The sequence below is a fragment of the Lates calcarifer genome, linkage group LG23 (genome assembly GCF_001640805.2).
Source record: "Lates calcarifer isolate ASB-BC8 linkage group LG23, TLL_Latcal_v3, whole genome shotgun sequence".
Taxonomy (NCBI): Eukaryota; Metazoa; Chordata; class Actinopteri; family Centropomidae; genus Lates; species Lates calcarifer.
Window position 1 is genome coordinate 9280428 of NC_066855.1, and position 19563 is coordinate 9299990.

At 40.1% G+C, this 19563-nt stretch overlaps 1 protein-coding gene across 1 annotated transcript; it reads left to right on the forward strand.

The window, feature by feature from the left end:
* Positions 1 to 3032: 3032 nt before the first annotated feature.
* On the forward strand, positions 3033 to 15257 carry LOC108873439 (G protein-activated inward rectifier potassium channel 1-like). Its single transcript, XM_018661608.2, is given in 4 exon segments — positions 3033 to 4302; positions 12063 to 12200; positions 12202 to 12280; positions 12660 to 15257. Coding segments are annotated over 4 exon segments (1560 nt in total). The 5' UTR covers positions 3033 to 3633; the 3' UTR covers positions 13334 to 15257.
* The last annotated feature ends 4306 nt before the right edge of the window (positions 15258 to 19563 follow it).

Below are 19563 nucleotides of genomic sequence, written 5' to 3' on the forward strand. Positions count from 1 at the left end.
TAATTATCTGTATTTAGAAAACTTGCACAACTAAAATGCAATATCATCTATCGCAGGTCCTACATTATAAGGCGACTTAACATTGCAGCCCCCTCATGTAGCAGGTTACTGTGTCAGAATTTAGAGTTAACACCTTTAATCGTGTAAGATTAGGTTTACTTTTCTTGAAGTTTAATTTGATGATTAATTCCCTTCACTAATGTTTACTGTGATGATGGGCATGATTGATTAAATGGTAACTATGAATGATGAGTGGTTTAAAATGTCCTTGGTTTGGTTTTTAAATGGAAAATGCATAAAAATGCAGCCTGTTGCTCTGAATGAAGTAATATGCTGTAAGATAGAGGAGAGTGATGCAGTGAATTATGACTGCTGTCAAGGTTCTGTTGTTTAGCTTTTTTTTGGCTGTCATTCAAGTAGGCGATGTTGCAGTGAAGAAGCTGCGCCCATGCTTTTCCTTTTACCCATGTCCTGATATCAGCTGTAATGCTCTAACTAGTTAAAGGCTAATAAGATCTGGTTATATTATTTTATTCTACATTGTGCTCACTTGGTGAGTGTTCCTAAATAAATACTCCAAACCTGAATTTTGACATGAGTGAAGAAACAGTGTGTAATATGGAGTGGTCACATCTGGCAGTTACCTGGATAACTTAATATAGTCATTATTTTTACCAATTCTAATTCGCTGTATCAGATAGGTAGGTCCTTACACAAAAACACAACACTGGGTCCCCAACTGTGCAAAGCAGACACCTGCCCTGGAGCCCAAGACCACCACCTCAAAAGCTTCACTGTGAATTGATTTTAGATAATTTGATTTATCACAAATTTCATTGGGGAATTTGCACCACTAAATCACAATATCAACTAAAGTGGGTCTTGCATTAAGACCGTACCGTGTGGCCCTGTGTTGTAGACAGTTCCATTGTGTCAAATCTAGTTTTTAGATGAGAATTATATTTCTTAATATTGTTCTCTCTGGTACATTTCTAAATAAAAGATGACGGTGGGGGTCAGTAGGGACCCAGTTATTTGCCCTGGTGCTCCCTAATATGTTAATCCAGCCATGACAAAATCCAAGCATGAAGCAGTGACCTTAAATCTGACTGTTTATCACCAATTCAGATTTTTCTTGCGGTGGTAAATGGTGAGTCTGTGTGTTCCTAAAACTTTTTAAATGTCATTCCTTAGACTGAACAGGAAAGATTCTGTTGGTGTGTGATGGATTCACAGTTATAAGAGTGTCCTTTCCCCTGAAACGCTGAGACGCTACATTTGTGGTTGAGCAGAACTGGTTATTTTGATTGCTTGCATAATGATTCTTGAAAGCTTTTCTTTTTCCACTGATGCACTTTTCATTTGATATTCAATGTCAGCAAGTGTTAGAGGAAGATAAGACAGCGTTTGGGTTTTTTACTGCAGTTCAGAGGGCGTTTAACAACGTCTCCTGGGCACAGAGTCAAGAGTCAACAGCTAAAGCAGTCATAGTGCAGAACAACACATCTTTAATCATTAACGGAATAAATAAACATGGTTTTCATTATCAGCTTAATTGGCAGGTATCAGTTTAATGACTAACAGTCCTGACTTCCTGGCAACGTGGGTTAAAATTTTGCTTTTGGGGATCTTAAAGCAGTTAAGTGCTCATTTAACAGTTCCATATGATCAATTATGATGCAAGTAGCTTGTAGTTTTGGTGCTTTTCATTTGAGTTGACTCATCGGGATCACTCCCCTGCTGTCTGAGTAATGGGATGTTACTGGTTACAAACTTTGTGTGTTTTAGATGAATAAAAATATTCCTGATAAAAATGAACAATTGATTTAATCTGATGTACATTTTTACAGTAAAAAGGTTGAAAATGTGTGCAGCAGAATGATTACCAGTTTATTAAGTACTTCTGTTCTATCTAAAGCAATAACTGTTATCTCTGTGAAGGGTGGAATGTTCAGTTTTTTTTTGTCACTGCGTCACCGAGGTTATGCTGTAAGTGTAATGGATTACATTACACGGAGAGGTCTTTCTGATTTTTTTGTCCCTCATATTCACATTCATGTGTTTAAAGAGTTGCATCTGATAATTAAGAGTGTTATGGTTGTCAAAGAGCAAAAATGGGCAGGAGATAATCTATAAGAGATGTAGCAACTGAAGTGTGGCCACAGTTAAAATCCACATTGTCTGTTCATACGGAAAAAAAAAAAAAAACATTATCATAATCTCCAGTGGCAAAAAAGGTGTTTTACTATGTTGTTTTCATTTCCATTCCTTTTATATATACCAAAAGCAGTTGTCAAACCTAACACTGAACAACTCATTGTGTCGAATGCTTCATTTCCTGCTGGCCTGGGCCTGAGTCCAACTGGATGTTCCCTTCTTTCTGTACTCCTCATCAGCCTCACACCCCTTTATTCTCAGTTAATTATAACAGAGATGTATATGGGCTGCTCTACGAGAGTAAGATGATATATTGACAGTGACGACGCAGCCAGAGAGGAAATCACACTGTTGCAAAATTGTGCCATTTCCTGCTTTTACACAGATATGATACAATCTTACCAACTGATCTATGGAATAAATACATAGTGCAGATAAAGTGTTGATCACATCACTGCCCTCATTAGAGATTTATTCAGCCACAGATGATCATAACCCTGATTCCAGTTGTATAAATAGCCTTGACAACAGATAGTCATTCCCTGAAAAACCCATATAATATTCCAGTAAACATATGTAGTTCTGCTGAGACATTTCCTCACCATCTGTCTGAAACTATAACTTTAAATTGAGTATTCCCTTGTGTGTATTGCCGTTCATCGACAATTTTTGGCACAGCTCAGATTTACCTCCACTGCAGTACCACTAGGGGGACCCATATAGCCGCCAATGACCACATGTACTTCGAAATTTTTTTTTTATATATATATATAGTAGAGCATTTCCTCAAGACAGGCATAATAGGACAACAGGAAAAAAATATCAAAGTAATGTGGAAAAAATAAAATGAAAGACTAAAAGGTTGTTTACGGTTGATTTCACTGTTTCATTGTTTGCTCGCTCTGATGCTTTTACCTGATTGGGAACGAGGGGGGAACAAACTCTCTCTGTAACCCCACATCAGCTCCCCCCACCCCTTCTGTGAAAGAGAAATTTGCCACCCGTGCTGCAGTTCCTCTACAGTCTTTAATTTGAAGTCACTCCTAACAGAGCGTGTTCCCTCAGGCAGAATCGCGCGCGCTGCAGCCTGCTATTCACATTCAAAAGGGCTTACTGAATAGCAGCACATGAGTGGATCCACCAAGGACAGACTAATCTGAATACAGCTTTTGTTTAATATGTTATTTTGAATGTTTTTTTTTTTCATGCATGGGTGAGACCTGAACAAAAAGTTGGCACCTGCAGGAGATCTCTTTGCGTAAAGGACCGGGTCTGAATCATGTATTGCGCGGAATCTCTGCTCTCTTGCGATTAATTTACAGGAGATACGCGCATCTCCACATCTCCATCTCCACAGGATGAGAGTCGCGCGCTGAGTGTTATTGGACGGTTTTGGGGCAGGGGGAGAGCCAACTTGCGTAAAGAGCCTGATTCTGCACAAGTATTAATTTGACACAAGTAAGGAGGATTGATACGATGTCAGCCATACGGAGGAAATTTGGAGAGGACTACCAGGTGGTAAACACCAACCGGGGCATGACTTTTTCTGCCCCGGTCAAGAGAAAGAGGCAGCGGTTTGTGGAGAAGAACGGCCGCTGCAACGTCCAGCACGGTAACCTTGGCGGAGAGACCAGCCGGTACATCTCCGATCTCTTCACCACGCTGGTGGATCTCAAGTGGCGCTGGAACCTGCTCATCTTCATCCTCACTTACACGGTCGCGTGGCTCGTCATGGCTTCGATGTGGTGGGTGATCGCGTACATCCGCGGCGACCTGAGCCACGGCGGCCACGACTCGTCCTACACCCCGTGCGTCGCCAACGTGTACAACTTTCCCTCAGCGTTCCTGTTCTTCATCGAGACGGAGGCGACCATCGGCTACGGCTACCGCTACATCACGGAGAAGTGCCCCGAGGGTATCATCCTCTTCCTCTTCCAGTCGCTGCTGGGCTCCATCGTGGACGCCTTCCTCATCGGCTGCATGTTTATCAAGATGTCGCAGCCGAAGAAGCGCGCGGAGACGCTCATGTTCAGCCAGGACGCGGTCATTTCGCAGCGGGACGGGAAGTTGTGCCTCATGTTCCGCGTGGGGAACCTGCGGAACAGCCATATGGTGTCCGCGCAGATCAGGTGTAAACTCATCAAGGTAGGCTACAGGTTATACAAGGGGGGGTGGGAGGGGCGGGGGGCGCAGTGTATCCAAAATCACCGCACAGGTAGGCGCACTTTGGCGCAGTGGGCACCTGCCTCTCGCTCCATCTCAACTCTTAAGATGCCATTATGAAGGCTGCGACTAATCGACAGTCACTTAACTTGCTCTGAAATTGCTCATTATGTTTTATGAGTGCTTTCCAAGTCATGCATTGAATTTCCATTCATCTCCAGAATTGATTGCATTCCCCGAGGGTCGCAGAGAGGCTATGGTTATAACTGGAGGCTCCAGCATAAGATGTATTTTAATGAGTGACCATTTACATTCAGCAGCTCCTTCACTGCTGGGTTAATCATGAGCACAGGCTTCTGTTTCCTTCAGCATCTCTGAGCTGCTGAGTGTGTTGCATGCTACATGGTACATGGTACAGTCAGGGTCATCAAACCCCCCCCATCCACCCACCCAACCCTCTTCCCCTCAGTCAGCAGAATGGCTGTCAGTGGGCTGTATATTTAAGTTCAGCCTCTGCTTCAACTGTCCACAGATGAGATGAATGGGCCCCCAGGGGACAGTAGATGGGAAATTACGCGTATTGACCAAAAGATCTAGTGAACCAATTCCTAAATTTAGTGGGCCACAATGAGGTAAAGACTGTATTTCCTGAGGCCACTCTTGCCTAAAGACAAAAATGTCACTAAATCTGAGGCACAGAGAGCTCTGTTAAACAGTGATATAACGCATCTTTCTGTAAAGCTTCTTTGTGCAGCAGACACCTCTTATACATGAAATCTAGTTTCCTCCAGTCCAAACATAAGTGCATATGTGAAGGACTCGTGCTCTGTTGTGACAGGGAGAGTTAGCGGTGCTTTTGTCGTCTCTGTGGAGTAGCGTGATGATCTCAAGTGGCAGTTTACTTTCTGAACCTCAAGGGAGACAGAGCTCTCAGTATGTCAGTGCATTCATATGGTCATACGTAATGCTTTTTCTGCACTCTGATTTTATCCAGGCATGTATATAATATCATTTAAAGAAATGTTTTCTGTTCAGTTTCTCCTTTTTCTTTTGATTAGGGTAAAAAAAAAAACACACTGAAATGGCATCCATTAGAGAAATAAAAGCCACTCAGTTTAACACATTCAAAGCCACGATTGAATAACTTATTATCGCAAATGTTACAGCTCTCTCTGGGATGATTTTTATTTCATTTCATTATCATTTGCATTTTAATTAATAGCCCAGAAAGGCAAAGAAAAATATGGTTTGTTAATAGCGAGACACAAATGCAATATCATCAACTTTTCCCCCTCCACAGAGGACAATAGTTTAATGCTGATAATTTAACATTCTGTTATAGCTGTCTGTAACTTCTACTGCTTTCATTCTATTAATTCAAAATGAAAAAAAGTAGTTGGACATCCACACATGGGGTATGCTGTCATGTTTGACCTCAGTCAGATTTGAGTGATTACAGATATTTCCTTAGTAGAACTGCCTCTTTTTTATGGCACATGGGGCCAGTTCAGTGCTATTATAATCAAGGAACTGTTGGCATAGTTTAAATTATTTTCTGTATTTGATACCACAACACACTACAATTAATCCGACAACAAATTTGCACATAATCGGTCCTGATTTATAATATTAAAAGCAGAACATGCTGCAACAACTGCTACAGCGCTGTTGCAGATTATACACATTATATATATACTTTACCTATAAGGTGTTTTTAAAATAGGTGTAACATAATTACTGCCAACCAAAATACAGTAGGAGGGTTTTAAGATTGACATGCTTTCATTCATCTGTTTTTCAGATTTTTTTTAGTTAAACAGTCCTTGGCTTTCATTCAGAGACCAATTGATTAGATTTAGGTGATGATCCTGATCTGGGATTTCTGCCAGTAAATGATCATCCTTTAAATGATCATTATATTGGCTTTTAAGCCACAGCTATTCATGTGTTGGTGGAAGGTCAGACATCTAGGACTTTCCTAATTGGCTTCTAAAAAGCATCACATTCAGTGCCATCAATCACGCCCAGAGGACAAACAGCAAAATGAAATCATGCTTTCCAGGTTCACTTTTATCCAGCAGGTTCTGATGTTCGCTGCAGGACGATGTCTTGAAACAGATGCAGTGATTTGTCATATTTGGATTCTGGATTAAAGTGCAGTTAAAAAAAGGCTACAGCATGAGGGATACCACTGTGGCACCGCCGCTGAATAGATGCACTGTTCTAATGTGTCTTTTAATGCACATTAAAGGGATGTTTTAGAGCCCATAAAGCGATGCCATTGTGGTGTCAGACTGCACAGTGCACAGTGGGGTATTGTTGAGTAAAATGACTCTACATCACCCCGTAGTACTATACCTGCACTGTGCCAGGAGTTTGTGTTAAGGTAACACACATGTCAAGGTCACTGTCAGATGGGTAGCTCACAAAGCTGACTGGAGAAATGAGGCATGCTGCAGTAAATCCTAATGATGGAGCTGTGTAAACGCACTGTGGCATGGCACCTGCTATCAATTTCCAGGGATATACAGGGATAGCCACGGGCTGTAAATTCTTATGGAACGTGGATACACTGGATTGCTGCCAAAAATTAAAGTTAGTTGGGTTATTGTTTGTTTAAAAAGCAATCTGATTGTTTCTTTGCAGTAAAACTGATGTTTGTAGCAAGCAACTAAATGTAAGCACATTATAGCAGAGAATCATCATTGGTGTCAACGTTATCATCATCATGTTTTTCATGTTCCCAGAAGACTAGTTTTATGAACTATTTGACCCCGAAGATCTAGCACATTGTCATCCACTCAATTTATGATCTTCCAGTAACAGTAGGTGGTGTTGCTGCTACCCTCTGATTGGTGGGTTTTCCCCTGCTAGGTTTACATACAGTAAGTTGTATATGATACAAGGGTTGTTTACCTACATGAATTTTACCAGTTGAAGGTGTGAGAGTAAAGTGAAGTAGGAGCAGCTGCTGGTTCTGGAAGTGCTTTTCCCAACTGTTTTCTTTATGCAATATCCTTAGTGTTACTTAATATGGAAACACGGGACTCTCCTTAGTAGTCTAACAACCATATGGGTTTCTGGGTTCTTTATGTCTCAGAGAAATTGTCTTTTGCCAATCAGTTGGGCACAGTGGGTCTACATGCCACAGTTCATATGAGCTATGGCCATACGTAAAGGCCAGTCATACACACAAATTCAAAGACATGTAGTAAACAGTAGCATTTGTGAAGAAAACACAAGCCACAGTTGCTGAATCAATACACAATTTGACCCAGAATCCAAAAGTGAACTAATTAAAGCTACAGCTGTGTTGTCAATTACCTCAACAGTGCCATCTTTAGCTTTCCTCTGCTGACGGCAACACGCTTGAGCAAAAACGCACCTTGGGGTTTGTAGTTTAATTCTACCCCGAAACTTTCATGCACCTGGGCCTGTGCCTTCAACTTTACCTCTGTAAACCATGGGCAACTGAAATAACTCCTCACAAGTCTACAACATGAGTACAAGTGATTGACACCTGTCAATAAGCCTTTCGTTGATGCAAGAACATTCTACTAATTGCTACCTGCCAGGAGATTTGTTAAAAAAAATTGATGTAGATGTAGCCACAGTTAAAAGAACAGAGAGTACACTGTCTTTTGCATGCGAGTTGTATCTATTTGTGACTTAAATACAATTTTTTAACACATTGTCCCTAGGCAGAACTGTACATTTCTCTATATTCATAATGCATATTAACTTAAAAAAGATAACCTTGAATTCCCATTAATATTAATGCCGCTTTCATTAATAAACCAATAGAATGCAGTGGTGCACTGACCCCTGCAGCACTGGCAGAATATGATTTTAAAACTGAGCTGGTTTGCTAGCAGTGCATGGAGGAAACACACAAATTCTCACAAGAAAGAAAGTGCTCAGACTAGAGAGAGAGTAAACAGCAGCAATGTGTTGAACAGGACTGAACAAAAAGACGAGGGGGGGGGGGGTGACAGCTGGGTGGTGCTCATCAATGTCAACAGAAGCTCATTGCAGTAGGTCGGCCCGCAGCGGGAGATAAGTGATAAGGGCTAGTAGAAGCAGATAGACAGGCACTGGAATCAGGCGTGCGGCTAGACGGGCAGGCAGACATGACTTGTCACATCTGCCACTGTCTAAGTCTGAAGGACAAGCAGAACGAGGAGAAGAAGGAGGAGGAGAGACAAAGAAAGACAGATGAATTAGCTGTAATGGTGCTGTCAAGAGATGGGGAATGGCAGCTCAAACGTGACGTCTGCATGAGCACTACGTTTGATGTCCAGCTTAAAGAAGGCCCCAGCTGGACACACGTGTGCACGCAAATATACAGACGCGCAAACACACAAGGACTTGTGTTTCTTAGCATCTCTCTCACATACACACCTGCGAACACACGCACACACTGTCAACCAAGGAGGAAGTGAGTCACCAGGGATAGGGCCTGCTTTCACTCAACCTGAATCTCAGGTGGCTTGGTAAATTAAGCACTCCCTCTATATCAGGTCCTTTTCCAAAAGCCATTAATTTCCCCCTTGTGGCACTGACTGTTTAGCAGCAGAAAGAGAACACACAAGGCTTTCACCTTGTTAAAAGGTCTCCCCCTTCTAGGCTCAGATATAATTTGTTGCAAAACTATGGTGCTCATCAATGAAGCCATGAACAGTATCCGAAAAAAAAAACAGCTTCACGTTTATAACTAGAATGGCTTAAATATGACTTCCTAGGGAAATTGGTTTCCAGTCTCATTGACTTGTAGGAGCATTGCTGAAAAATGGGACACCTGCCTGCAGCATCTCAATGACAATTTACATTTTTAAACTATTGGTTGAAATACATAAATTAATATATAGACACAGCAGGCTTTTAAAATGGTTTAATGTGCTCTTGCCACTTACAGGAGAAGGAGGAAGCTTTTTCCAGAGGCAGGGATTAAAAGTAATGTGTGAAAATCTATTGCAAAAGCATCACACTTATATTTAAATGTGATGAATGAATGAATGAATTTTGCCTGTTTTTGACACCTAATGTCTAAGAGATGCTGCAGGATGGAGGGCAAAAAGCTGCTTACTTAATATTTAAGCAGTAAGTACCACATTGGTTTGCATTTAACTGCAAAAAAAGTACAGTTATGAGAAAATATGAAAGGGAAATTTGAACTACCTGATGGAGCATCAATGAGAAAATCTATTCATAATACTCATATTGTCATGTAATGACAACAAAATGAGGGTTTGGTTTTCCTTCCACCCTTTTCAGCATAGTTCTGTCATTTTAAAAAATGGCTTTGAAACATTTTCATTTTTTGCTTTCAGAACTTTATCCTGATTTAATTTCAGTAGACATGTGACATAGGCTCCCTGTCTGCATATTTCAGGAGCACCCATCACTGATACAGCATGATGGGTGACACTTTCCCTCACTGAGGCGAGCCAGAGATCTGTGGGCACAGACGTCTTCCTGTGAAATGTCACATCCTTCTGTCCTCAACATCACTATGAATACAAATGACAGTCTGTTTGCCATCTGTGGACCAAGTGGCTCCTCACTCAAAGGGCCAGGGAGACTACTCGGCATACAAGTTAACATGAGGCGACAGGGAGAACTAATAGAGAAATATAACTTGGTTTAGGTAATAAATGTTCTACAGGGATGGAGGATTTAATTTTCCTTTCTTCTCTTTTTTCCTTTTTTTATTCATTCTTCGATAGCTGTATTCATACGGGTTTCAGCAGCATTTTTATCTTCTGAGTGAAACAAACACCTGTTCCATTGTAAATCATTCATTCTTGACATATCAAATGGAGTAAGAGGCTTGTATTTGACAGCACATGAGGCTTCACAAGCGCTAAGTTTTGCTTTTTTCCACTTCCTCCAGCTCCCTCCCAAATTCTGTGTTTTAATTTAATAGCTACTTTATTTGATTGAGCTTGGTTTCTCAAGAGCGAGCACTAGTGTCTTCTCCCATAATCTAATGATACTTGAGTTTGAGGCCAGGCTCCTACAGAGAGTTTTTAAGTACTCTAATATTCTGTCAGTGTCAGTGCCAAAGAGTCTTAAAATATAAATGTTACAGATGCTTATGTAGTCTGACAGAGACGTTGGGGGAGGTGGGAGACTTGGGGAAGTGTTTTTTTTTTTTTTACACTCTTGGTCACACCTTTAGCCAGCCTGTCTACCAGTCAGTGAACAGAGAACAACACTGGGATCATGTTGTTCTTCCACTGGATGTATTGTTCTGCCATCTATCACTATATGCCAAAAAAGTCCAAATATTCTTTTTAGTGCACTTTTTAGAACCAAAATCTACACATTTTTCTGGCAAAAATACCCCAATAGCAGTTTTGTGCTGACTCATCATGATCTCAGAGACAAATAAATATTTGTCCTAATAAAATGTCATTATAGATTTTTGGGGAGATTCAACCACCCTTTCCCATTTTACAAAAACATGCAGGTTTGCCAAGCAAACTTGCATTTAAGCTGTGTCACAGGTGTGTATGTGTGGATGGAATCATTTTGCAAGAACATCAATATAAAACCTAACACTGAAGATAAAAACGTGTCCTTCCTCTTCACCCTCTTCCTCTCTAAGTGGGGATGATGGAAGCAATCCCAAACAGCTATGATCACCTCCAGTTTATAGGTTTTGTCCTGTCTGCTTTACAGTACTAAAATCAACTCCCTCTTCTCTTTTAACTCCCACCCCCAGCATCCTATTTCATGTGGAACCATGTCAAATCACAGAAGAAAATTACCCTCTCAAAGCTATTTCATGGGACCCTTAACACTGCTTCGGCTACATTCCCATCAAGGTTTCACCTGTATGTCCACATGTATGTATGACAGTATCTGTAAGGGGTATTGGATGAAAAATGCCCATCACAGGTAACACAAATTATCCAACAGAGATAACATAAAACCTGTCCTGGCTGGGGAAGTGGGCCTTGTAGACTGCACACTATCCTCTAGGTCATAAAAACCCTGTTGCCATGTGGTTAAAGGCTTTTACATTTTCTGCACATTTTCTGCTTTTACATTTTCTGCAACAAAGTGATGCCTTGAATTGTTGGAAGGACTCCATTCACTCTTTTGTTGGTATTATTCATCCATCAGGAAAACCTGCTTTGATCACTATTTTTTTCAGATGCCAGTGGTACTTCCTCTGTTGTACTTTACACAGCTGAACAGGCTGTTCCATAAAAAATGACAATAATGACTGTGCCTTTAACAGCTGTCAGACAGGTTAGAAAAGAAAGGTTAGAAAGGGGGATAACTACAGTATACGCAGAGCAAGTAAAACTGCTGTTATAAATTCTCTATGCTTTCATCATTTAAGTGAAATGATTCATTTGCCCATTGCAATAGTTGACCTTGTATGACCTGCAGTAATTTAAATCTCATATAAAACCTGATTAAATTTAACCACTACTGAATAAGTAATGTAAATACCACTTCATTTAAAAAAGCACTGACTTGGTGTCCAATTAGTGTCCAATTAGAGCATTTTTTTTGTAGGGAATTTGTGCTATGAATCAAGTGAATTAAGAGTTTAAATTTCACAATTAGGTACTATGTTGCTAGTAGGATTCAAATTGTTATTGTTTACTGCCATAACCCTGTGCTCTGACCCCACTCTGGAGGAGAGAGTTGAAAGGATGATCCTAAGCGTTCCCTCGGAAATAAAAATGTTAATGTAATATGAGCCCATTGTTCGTGTTTTCCAGTCCCGGCAGACCCCAGAGGGTGAGTTCCTGCCCCTGGACCAGTGCGAGCTGGACGTGGGTTTTGGGACGGGGGCCGACCAGCTCTTCTTGGTGTCGCCTCTAACCATCTGCCACGAAATCAACACCAAGAGCCCATTCTTTCGATCTGTCGCAGCGCTCTCTCATGAACGAGCAGTTTGAGATTGTCGTCATCCTAGAAGGCATTGTGGAAACCACTGGTTAGAGCAAATTATTTTGTATCATATATACTTAATAACAATGAATAAGCTCCCCTTTCCTTAATCATTTGTTTCATCATCGTTTAGACTGTGGTACAAATAAAATATTTAACAGAATATTTAATTTCATGGTCTTTAAATATTCAACAGCACACGCTCTTCTCTGTCTCTGTCAATTTTTTATATATATATGTGTATATTTCTCTCTTTCTCTGAAAAGACCAGATCCACTTTTCTTTTCTGCTCCCTGTCTGGCTATCTGTCCATTTTTATTTAATAGCCCACTTTCTACAGTTGTCTCCGTAAAGTTAGTGTTTTTAATCAACTTCTTTTTGTCTTTTTCTTGTCTGTATTTGAAATATTCTTGTCTCTATCATAGGTATGACATGCCAGGCGAGGACATCTTATACTGAGGATGAAGTTTTGTGGGGTCATCGTTTCCTCCCTGTCATGTCACTGGAAGAGGGCTTCTTCAGAGTTGACTACTCCCAGTTCCACAACACCTTTGAGGTTCCAACACCTCCCTACAGCGTCAAAGAGCAGGAGGAAAAGTCCTCATTGACATCACCAAACCCTCTGCCAGTTGCACCCACCCCCACCTCCCCTCTGCTGGGTAACGGTGGCCGTGGAGGCCGGAGGGAAAGGCTCCTGTCGGCCGACTACGCAGACCACGTAGAGGACCAAGCCTCTAGGCTGCCAAGCAAACTCCAGCGCATGAGCTCCACCAAGGAGGAGCACCTCTGGAAGGGGCTGAAGACAGGGGCAGCTTTACCGGGCGGGGGGAAGGCCTCCAGCACAGGAGACCTGCCGCTTAGCATTCAGAGGCTGAGGTCCAGCTCCATCCCAGCTTCGCGGCAAGGACATCCGGAGGAGCAGGTCCAGCTGTTGTCCTTGGATGATGCTGAGGAGGGCGAGCTGGAGAGACACAAACTGCCAGCAGCCATCAGCACCATTGCTGCTCCAATTCCAACACCAATCCAGATTCCCTTGGTAGGGGGTCGGCCGGAGGACAACCTGCCCCCAAAACTGCGCAGAATGAATGCCGACCGCTGACTTCGGCAAACTACCTTTAAGACTAAAAAGACATTATGAAATTGAATCAGGCTTGATGGGCATTGTATATAAATGAAGACTACTGTGATAAGTTTTATTTTTTTTCTGCAGATTTTGTCAAGTATTTTACAGTTACTTACAGGCTCTCTACTAAGTTGTCCATTGCCACAAATAGAAGGACAACACCAATAAGCCATCCACCCGCTCATACTGTGAGTCATTTTTGATAGATCACCATCTGTGCCCCCCACTGACTTTTAACACTTCTGCCCTTGTGCTTGTTTCTTTCACTTCTGTTCATGGAGACGCATCAAAGACTTTCTTATTATCTCAACCAACAACATTTTTCAATTATTCAAGCACCAAAGTGGCAGTCATAAAGAAGACTGACCTGAACTGACTATTCACTAAACCCCTCCACCAAACAGTGATTGTCCAATCATTACTTAGTCATAACTAGGCTTTGGTAGGCTTGTCAAGCTTTGGATTTCTCCTCATGCCTCAAGCGGTGCATATAGGGCTGTATTATAAGTGATTAAATAAGTAATTAAAGAATTTCGATGGTAGCGTCTTTCTTTAAACCCTTCCAAACCAAAAACACAAGGGCAAAAATGTGAGCAAGTGATTAAAATGTGTATCTGTGTACTATAAAGCAAGCTGCTAATGTCCAGCTAACAAGCTTACTACCTGCAGGGCTAAGCAAGCGTTATACTTTCAAGGGCGAGAAGCACGTTATTAATTAACTACTTACAGTAGTTTATGTGGCTCTGGTTACATTTAAAAAAGCACAGTTCGCGACTAGCACATCTCACTGTGTTTCTCCTACAGTCTTAAAGGTGAAAACATAATGTTGAATTACAAACTAGTATGTAAGCTAATCAGCCAGAGTTATGTAAGAACAAAATAAAACAGCCTCTTCTCACATTTGACTAGCTCTACACAGCAACACAAGAACAAAGCCATATTTTTTCTTTTATCTCAAAATCATGTACAGTATATATAGCCATCAAGTGCATATTTCTACAATTGTGTATTAGGGCCATTTTATGAAAAAAGGGGAGCCTGGAGAGGGGGGTAATATTCAGAGAATAAAAATGCAGAATTTCCAAGGTTAAAGTTGTAAATTAAAAAAAAAAGATTAAAGTGACATTTTTACAAGAAATAAACCCTCAGTAACTCAAATATTCTCTGAGTTTATGAAGTCGTAAATTCAATCTCAGATAATATCACTTTTTTGGTAAATTTCCAATTTTAATCTCGTTTTTTCGTAGAAACCCTAACCCTAACCAACCTTGCCGCACTCCATTTTATTTGTATATCTCATGGCCCTAGCTTAATTAACTAGCTAGTGTTCGAAATCAGTGGTTCTCTACTGGAAACAAGAAACCTGGTTTGTCTACCTCTCTCTGAGATCAAGGATCCATTATTTCCAAAATTACTGAGAATTCTCGGTGATTACTACCATTATTGCTATAAACTACATGCTGTGTGAGAATGAAAGCTTGATAAGCATGGGGCTTAGCGAACGGTCAATCAACCCGAACTGGGCAAAAAACAAAATTAAAAGTCTAACACAAGTCAGGTTGATACACTTTATTTATTTATCACTTGCACTGAATATTTGTTTATCTGAATGCTCATTTGAGTTGTATGTTTACTACTGTACAATTTTAACTGTTTTTACCCTTTGGTGCAGTGTTTGCATTGGCCTGCTATACGCATGGGTGACCAAATGTAATCACTTATCAGTTGTGGACTACAGACTTTCTTTCATCATGAATGATGATTTGATTTATTAAAATGTAAAACAAATATCTGGGAATGCAGGGATGCTGACATCAGGAGACACATGTTATTGCCAATATAAAGGTAGGATAAAACTTCACATTGCAACTGCTGAATAATAAATTCTTTGAAATCACAACTGTGTCTATGACTACAGATTTTTTTCTAAACGGAGCATGCTGCATCACTTTTTCTGTGGGATTCCAGTCGTGTATTCGCTGACTGTCTTCAACATTTTAACACTCAGAGGTATTTCAGCTGGCGGAATGCATTAGCAGCTCATGTAACCTGCTGCGATGGTTAACCAACATTCATCAATTATTAAAATCATGAATGTGAGTGTGACTAGCTTCTATTCTGAAGCATTTTAAGAGGGTGAGAGTTCAGAATAAAGGACGCTTAAGTCAAGACCATAAAAACACTGTCTTACCATCAGAGTTAATGATTTTAGTTGTCCTGAAGCTGGCAGAAGTCACGCTCTCTACCGGAGTGCTCAGTGGCACTTGGTTCATTTTGTCTTGATTGTGGCTATCGAGATGGAAATGCTCCAGAGAAGGGCGAGTTTCCAGACATTACACATCTGAGGATGTCCACAGCGAATTAGTCATACTGCAAAGAAGAGCAGAAAACAGAAATTTGATTATGTAACTCACTGACAGTACAAAATGACTTCTGTCCAGCTTTAGATAAAATTAACTCAGATAAATGATGGGGAGAAGAATAAATCACAGACCATTCTTCACACTGACGTAATACTGTATAATGATGGATTCAACTGTAAAGGAAAATCTGTTTTGCCCATTCCTCAGTCATTAAATTGTGCTTGGGAAATGGATTAGTCTAATTTTCACTTCAATGGCACTTCCTCAGTGCAATGAAGGTCATTACAGAACAAAACGTGCTACATTTGAACGCCTTGGCTACTACAATGTTGCATGTGAGTCAGGCTGTAAAATTTTCCTGACATGCATGAGACAGTAGACAGTTCAATTCATGCTTCCAGTACTGATGAAAAGTAACCACGTATGTTCACTCAGGTGTTTTACTTAAGGCCGGTTTTGAGGTACTTGACCTTTGAGATTACCTCCATTTTATGTTACTTATGTAACCATCTACTCCACCACATTTCAGGTTGAAATACTGTACTTTTTATGGCAGCATATTTTAGATATGTTCAATATGTTTAGCCAATTTTTACTTTTACATATGTAATCTCAATATTTTTCTCACCACTGACTGTCAGCAAAATGTACTTAAAAAAGAAAAAGAAAATGGTTGCATTATCATATACGAAGCATTTTAATGTTGTAGATGATTGAGGTAGAGTGGGTTTTAGTAAACAGTTTTATATACTGTTAATGCATCATATTTTATATGTTTTGTTATATAATCAAAATCTGAAAAGTAACTATTGACTATAGCTGTCAAATCAGATCAGTGGAGTAAAAAGTACACGATTTCTTCTTGATTTGTAGTGGAGTGGAAGTGCAAAAACTCAAGTCAAATACAATTACCTCAACACTGTACTTAAGTAGAGGACTCAAGTAAATGTGCTTATTTATAATATGTAAGGGCATATATCAAAGGCTAAGTTTTTCCATTTCATAAACTAGTATTACCTAGGTATTTAATGACATGCCAAAGTCCACCTCAAACATCAGTATCCAGAGTAGTTTAATGTTGATATTGTTGAATTATTGGTTAATTTTTCACACTTAACACAGTATAATGCCTTGTAAGTCTGTTCTCCGGTTGCTAGGCTCATTTATGTTTACAAGACCTCAAGTCATTGTCATGTACTGTCTTAAGTTGCATTTCTATGCCACCATGGAGGCAGATGTGGGTGCAGAGCGTGACTCTGTGTGTCTGCATGTTTATCTGTGTGCGTGGGGAAACACAGTGAGATGCTCTCAGGAGGAGCACAGTGATCAGATCACACATCCACATTGACCAGATGCTCATCCATAGTCAATGAGCACAAAAACTGTCGCTTCTCTAAAGCGCGGTGCCATTAGCTTCGTGTTCTGGACAAGCCTATAAACTGAGAGCTCATCTAGAATGTGAAGATTGAGCTCTGTTGTATTTTGACCTCTCTCTCTGCATCACAGTCATTTACAGGTTATGGCAGCTAATGAAAAAATCTGTATCTATTGAAAGTGTAAAGTGAGTTTGCTCTCACTGATGAAGAGACCATCAAACTACTGAACAAGTTGGAGTGGGAGTTTCCCTCCTTCACTGGACAATGGACATTTTCCTTTAGTGTAAATACACACCTCTTCATTTCTCCACATGTATCAGCAAAATCATTCTTCCTAACACACATCTACATCACAGATTTAGAACCTTTAAAACAAATATTTTGATCGGATGGTTCACAACGCCCAAGAGAAGAGCTTCCAATACCAGATGATATTTTATTGGACAGGAAATGTCCAAATGTTCATGAGAGAATTTAAAATTTCCTTTTGATCACCATGACAGACCAGAGTGGGCATCAGTCACTCATGGTGTCAGCTGTGTTGTGCCCACAGGCTCACTCTAGGCACTCTAGGTAAATAGTGTTTAGCTCTCCCCTCCAGAATCTCAATTGCTTTTCTTTCTTTGCTTTCTCCATGAGTCACCATACATCAGTTCAGTTACTCTTTATTGCTGCGGTGTCCTTTCAGCTAAAATTCCAGACTGAGGAGTGTACAAATTAGTTTTGTTAACTCTATAACGAAAGCATTCTCCACTTGAAAAATGCCTGTTCCAAGATCAGTTTTTCTCCACTTTTTCCCCCTCTACTCTTTACAGGAAAAACTGCAAACTCTAAAAGCGGTGCAATCTCAGAGGTATTTTTCAATCACTGACTTACATTGTCAGCAGTATTATAACATAAAGTAATATATAAAATAAAATGTTCTTATGACAAGAATTACTGGCTCATGGTGGTATGCCACTGCCACAAGTTGCAGGAAATATGGTCACAATATTCCCTCCTGAGTTATGGCACTGAATAATGGCCAGAGAAGTGTTTTTGCAGAACATTATGATGTGACCTTTGACCTTTTAGACATAAAATGTCATCACTGTGCATTCCTGCTCAGCACCAAATGCTGGACAGGACAAAATCAGCAACTAACTGGTGAACATCATGGGGCACTTAGCAGCTTAAGAGCCAGATACTTCTCTCAGGAGTTGGTAGAGACCAAGAATAGAGATAAAATAAGGGTAAATATTGAACTGACGTTCAGCAGGTAGCCAGAGACACGACTCCAAATGAATGATAACGTTGCACTGTATCAGCTGGATGTGTAAACAGGCAACAAATTAGGGACATCAACTTAAAAGTGATGATATATGACTGTGATACATGTTTACAGCTTGTTCCTGCTGCCCTGAAGTGGCAGTTAATGAAGGTTTAATATAAGTTAATACCACAAATTTATTTCTAATGCTGTGCCTTCATTTGGAGGTTTCAGTGAAATATGTCATTTATTAATCACCTGACAGTGTCTAATTAATAATGTCTATCACAAGTAACAAGTATAAAGTGACAACAGAAGTGAATCCATATACTTGAGGAGCTGAAACCAGTAAATATTTGTTTTTCTTGTTTTTTTTTTTTTTTTTTTTTTTTTTTTTTTTTTTAGGAATAAATTACTTAAATTATTAATAGGTTGGCAAAACAGTCATTACTCATTCACTTATGTAATTCTTTGTTTATTGCTGGTTTATCATGCAGTATTAAATAAGTCAGATATTAGTAAATCACTGGATATGTTACAGAATGCTTAAGCCTTTTCTTTAACAAAGTTATGTACATTTATTGTGTGATGTAGAAACTGTACAATAAATCATGCCTGAAAAAGGTATAGTGCATTCTCTCACAACTATCAAACCAGCAGGGTAGGTTGTTGTATCCTATTTTCGAGGCTGGTCATGCACCCTGGGATGACCCTGATTGAAATCTGCTCAGAGTGAGAGCTCAACATGTGCCCGCCTTATTACCAGCCCTGTCGCTCCATTACAGAGTGACAGAATCTTATTACATGCCTCTTCTTGGCATCCTAATTGGGTTTTCCCCACTAAGACTTTTTCAGATCCTGTGAATTACAATCCTACCACTGTGAATATGAAATCACTCAGTGCACATTAGTGGATGATGCACCTTGGGAGCGAATGCTGCTGCTTTGAATGAGTAATTGTCTTCACGGGCCTTTCTTTGCTTTAAATGGAAGGAAACCTGAATTGTTTAAGACTTTAGTGAAGAGTTAGTGAAGCAGACAGAGTAATTTATGGTTTGATTCAAACTGCTACAGGACTGAAAATTTATGAGTATGGCTGTCTCTTGTGAGAAGCGTGCTTGTCTAATAAATATTTGATTGATCTTTTAATAAGTGAAAAGCACTGCTTGGGGAAGACATTCCTGCTTAAATGTGTGACTTCATCTGTCTACAAAGCAC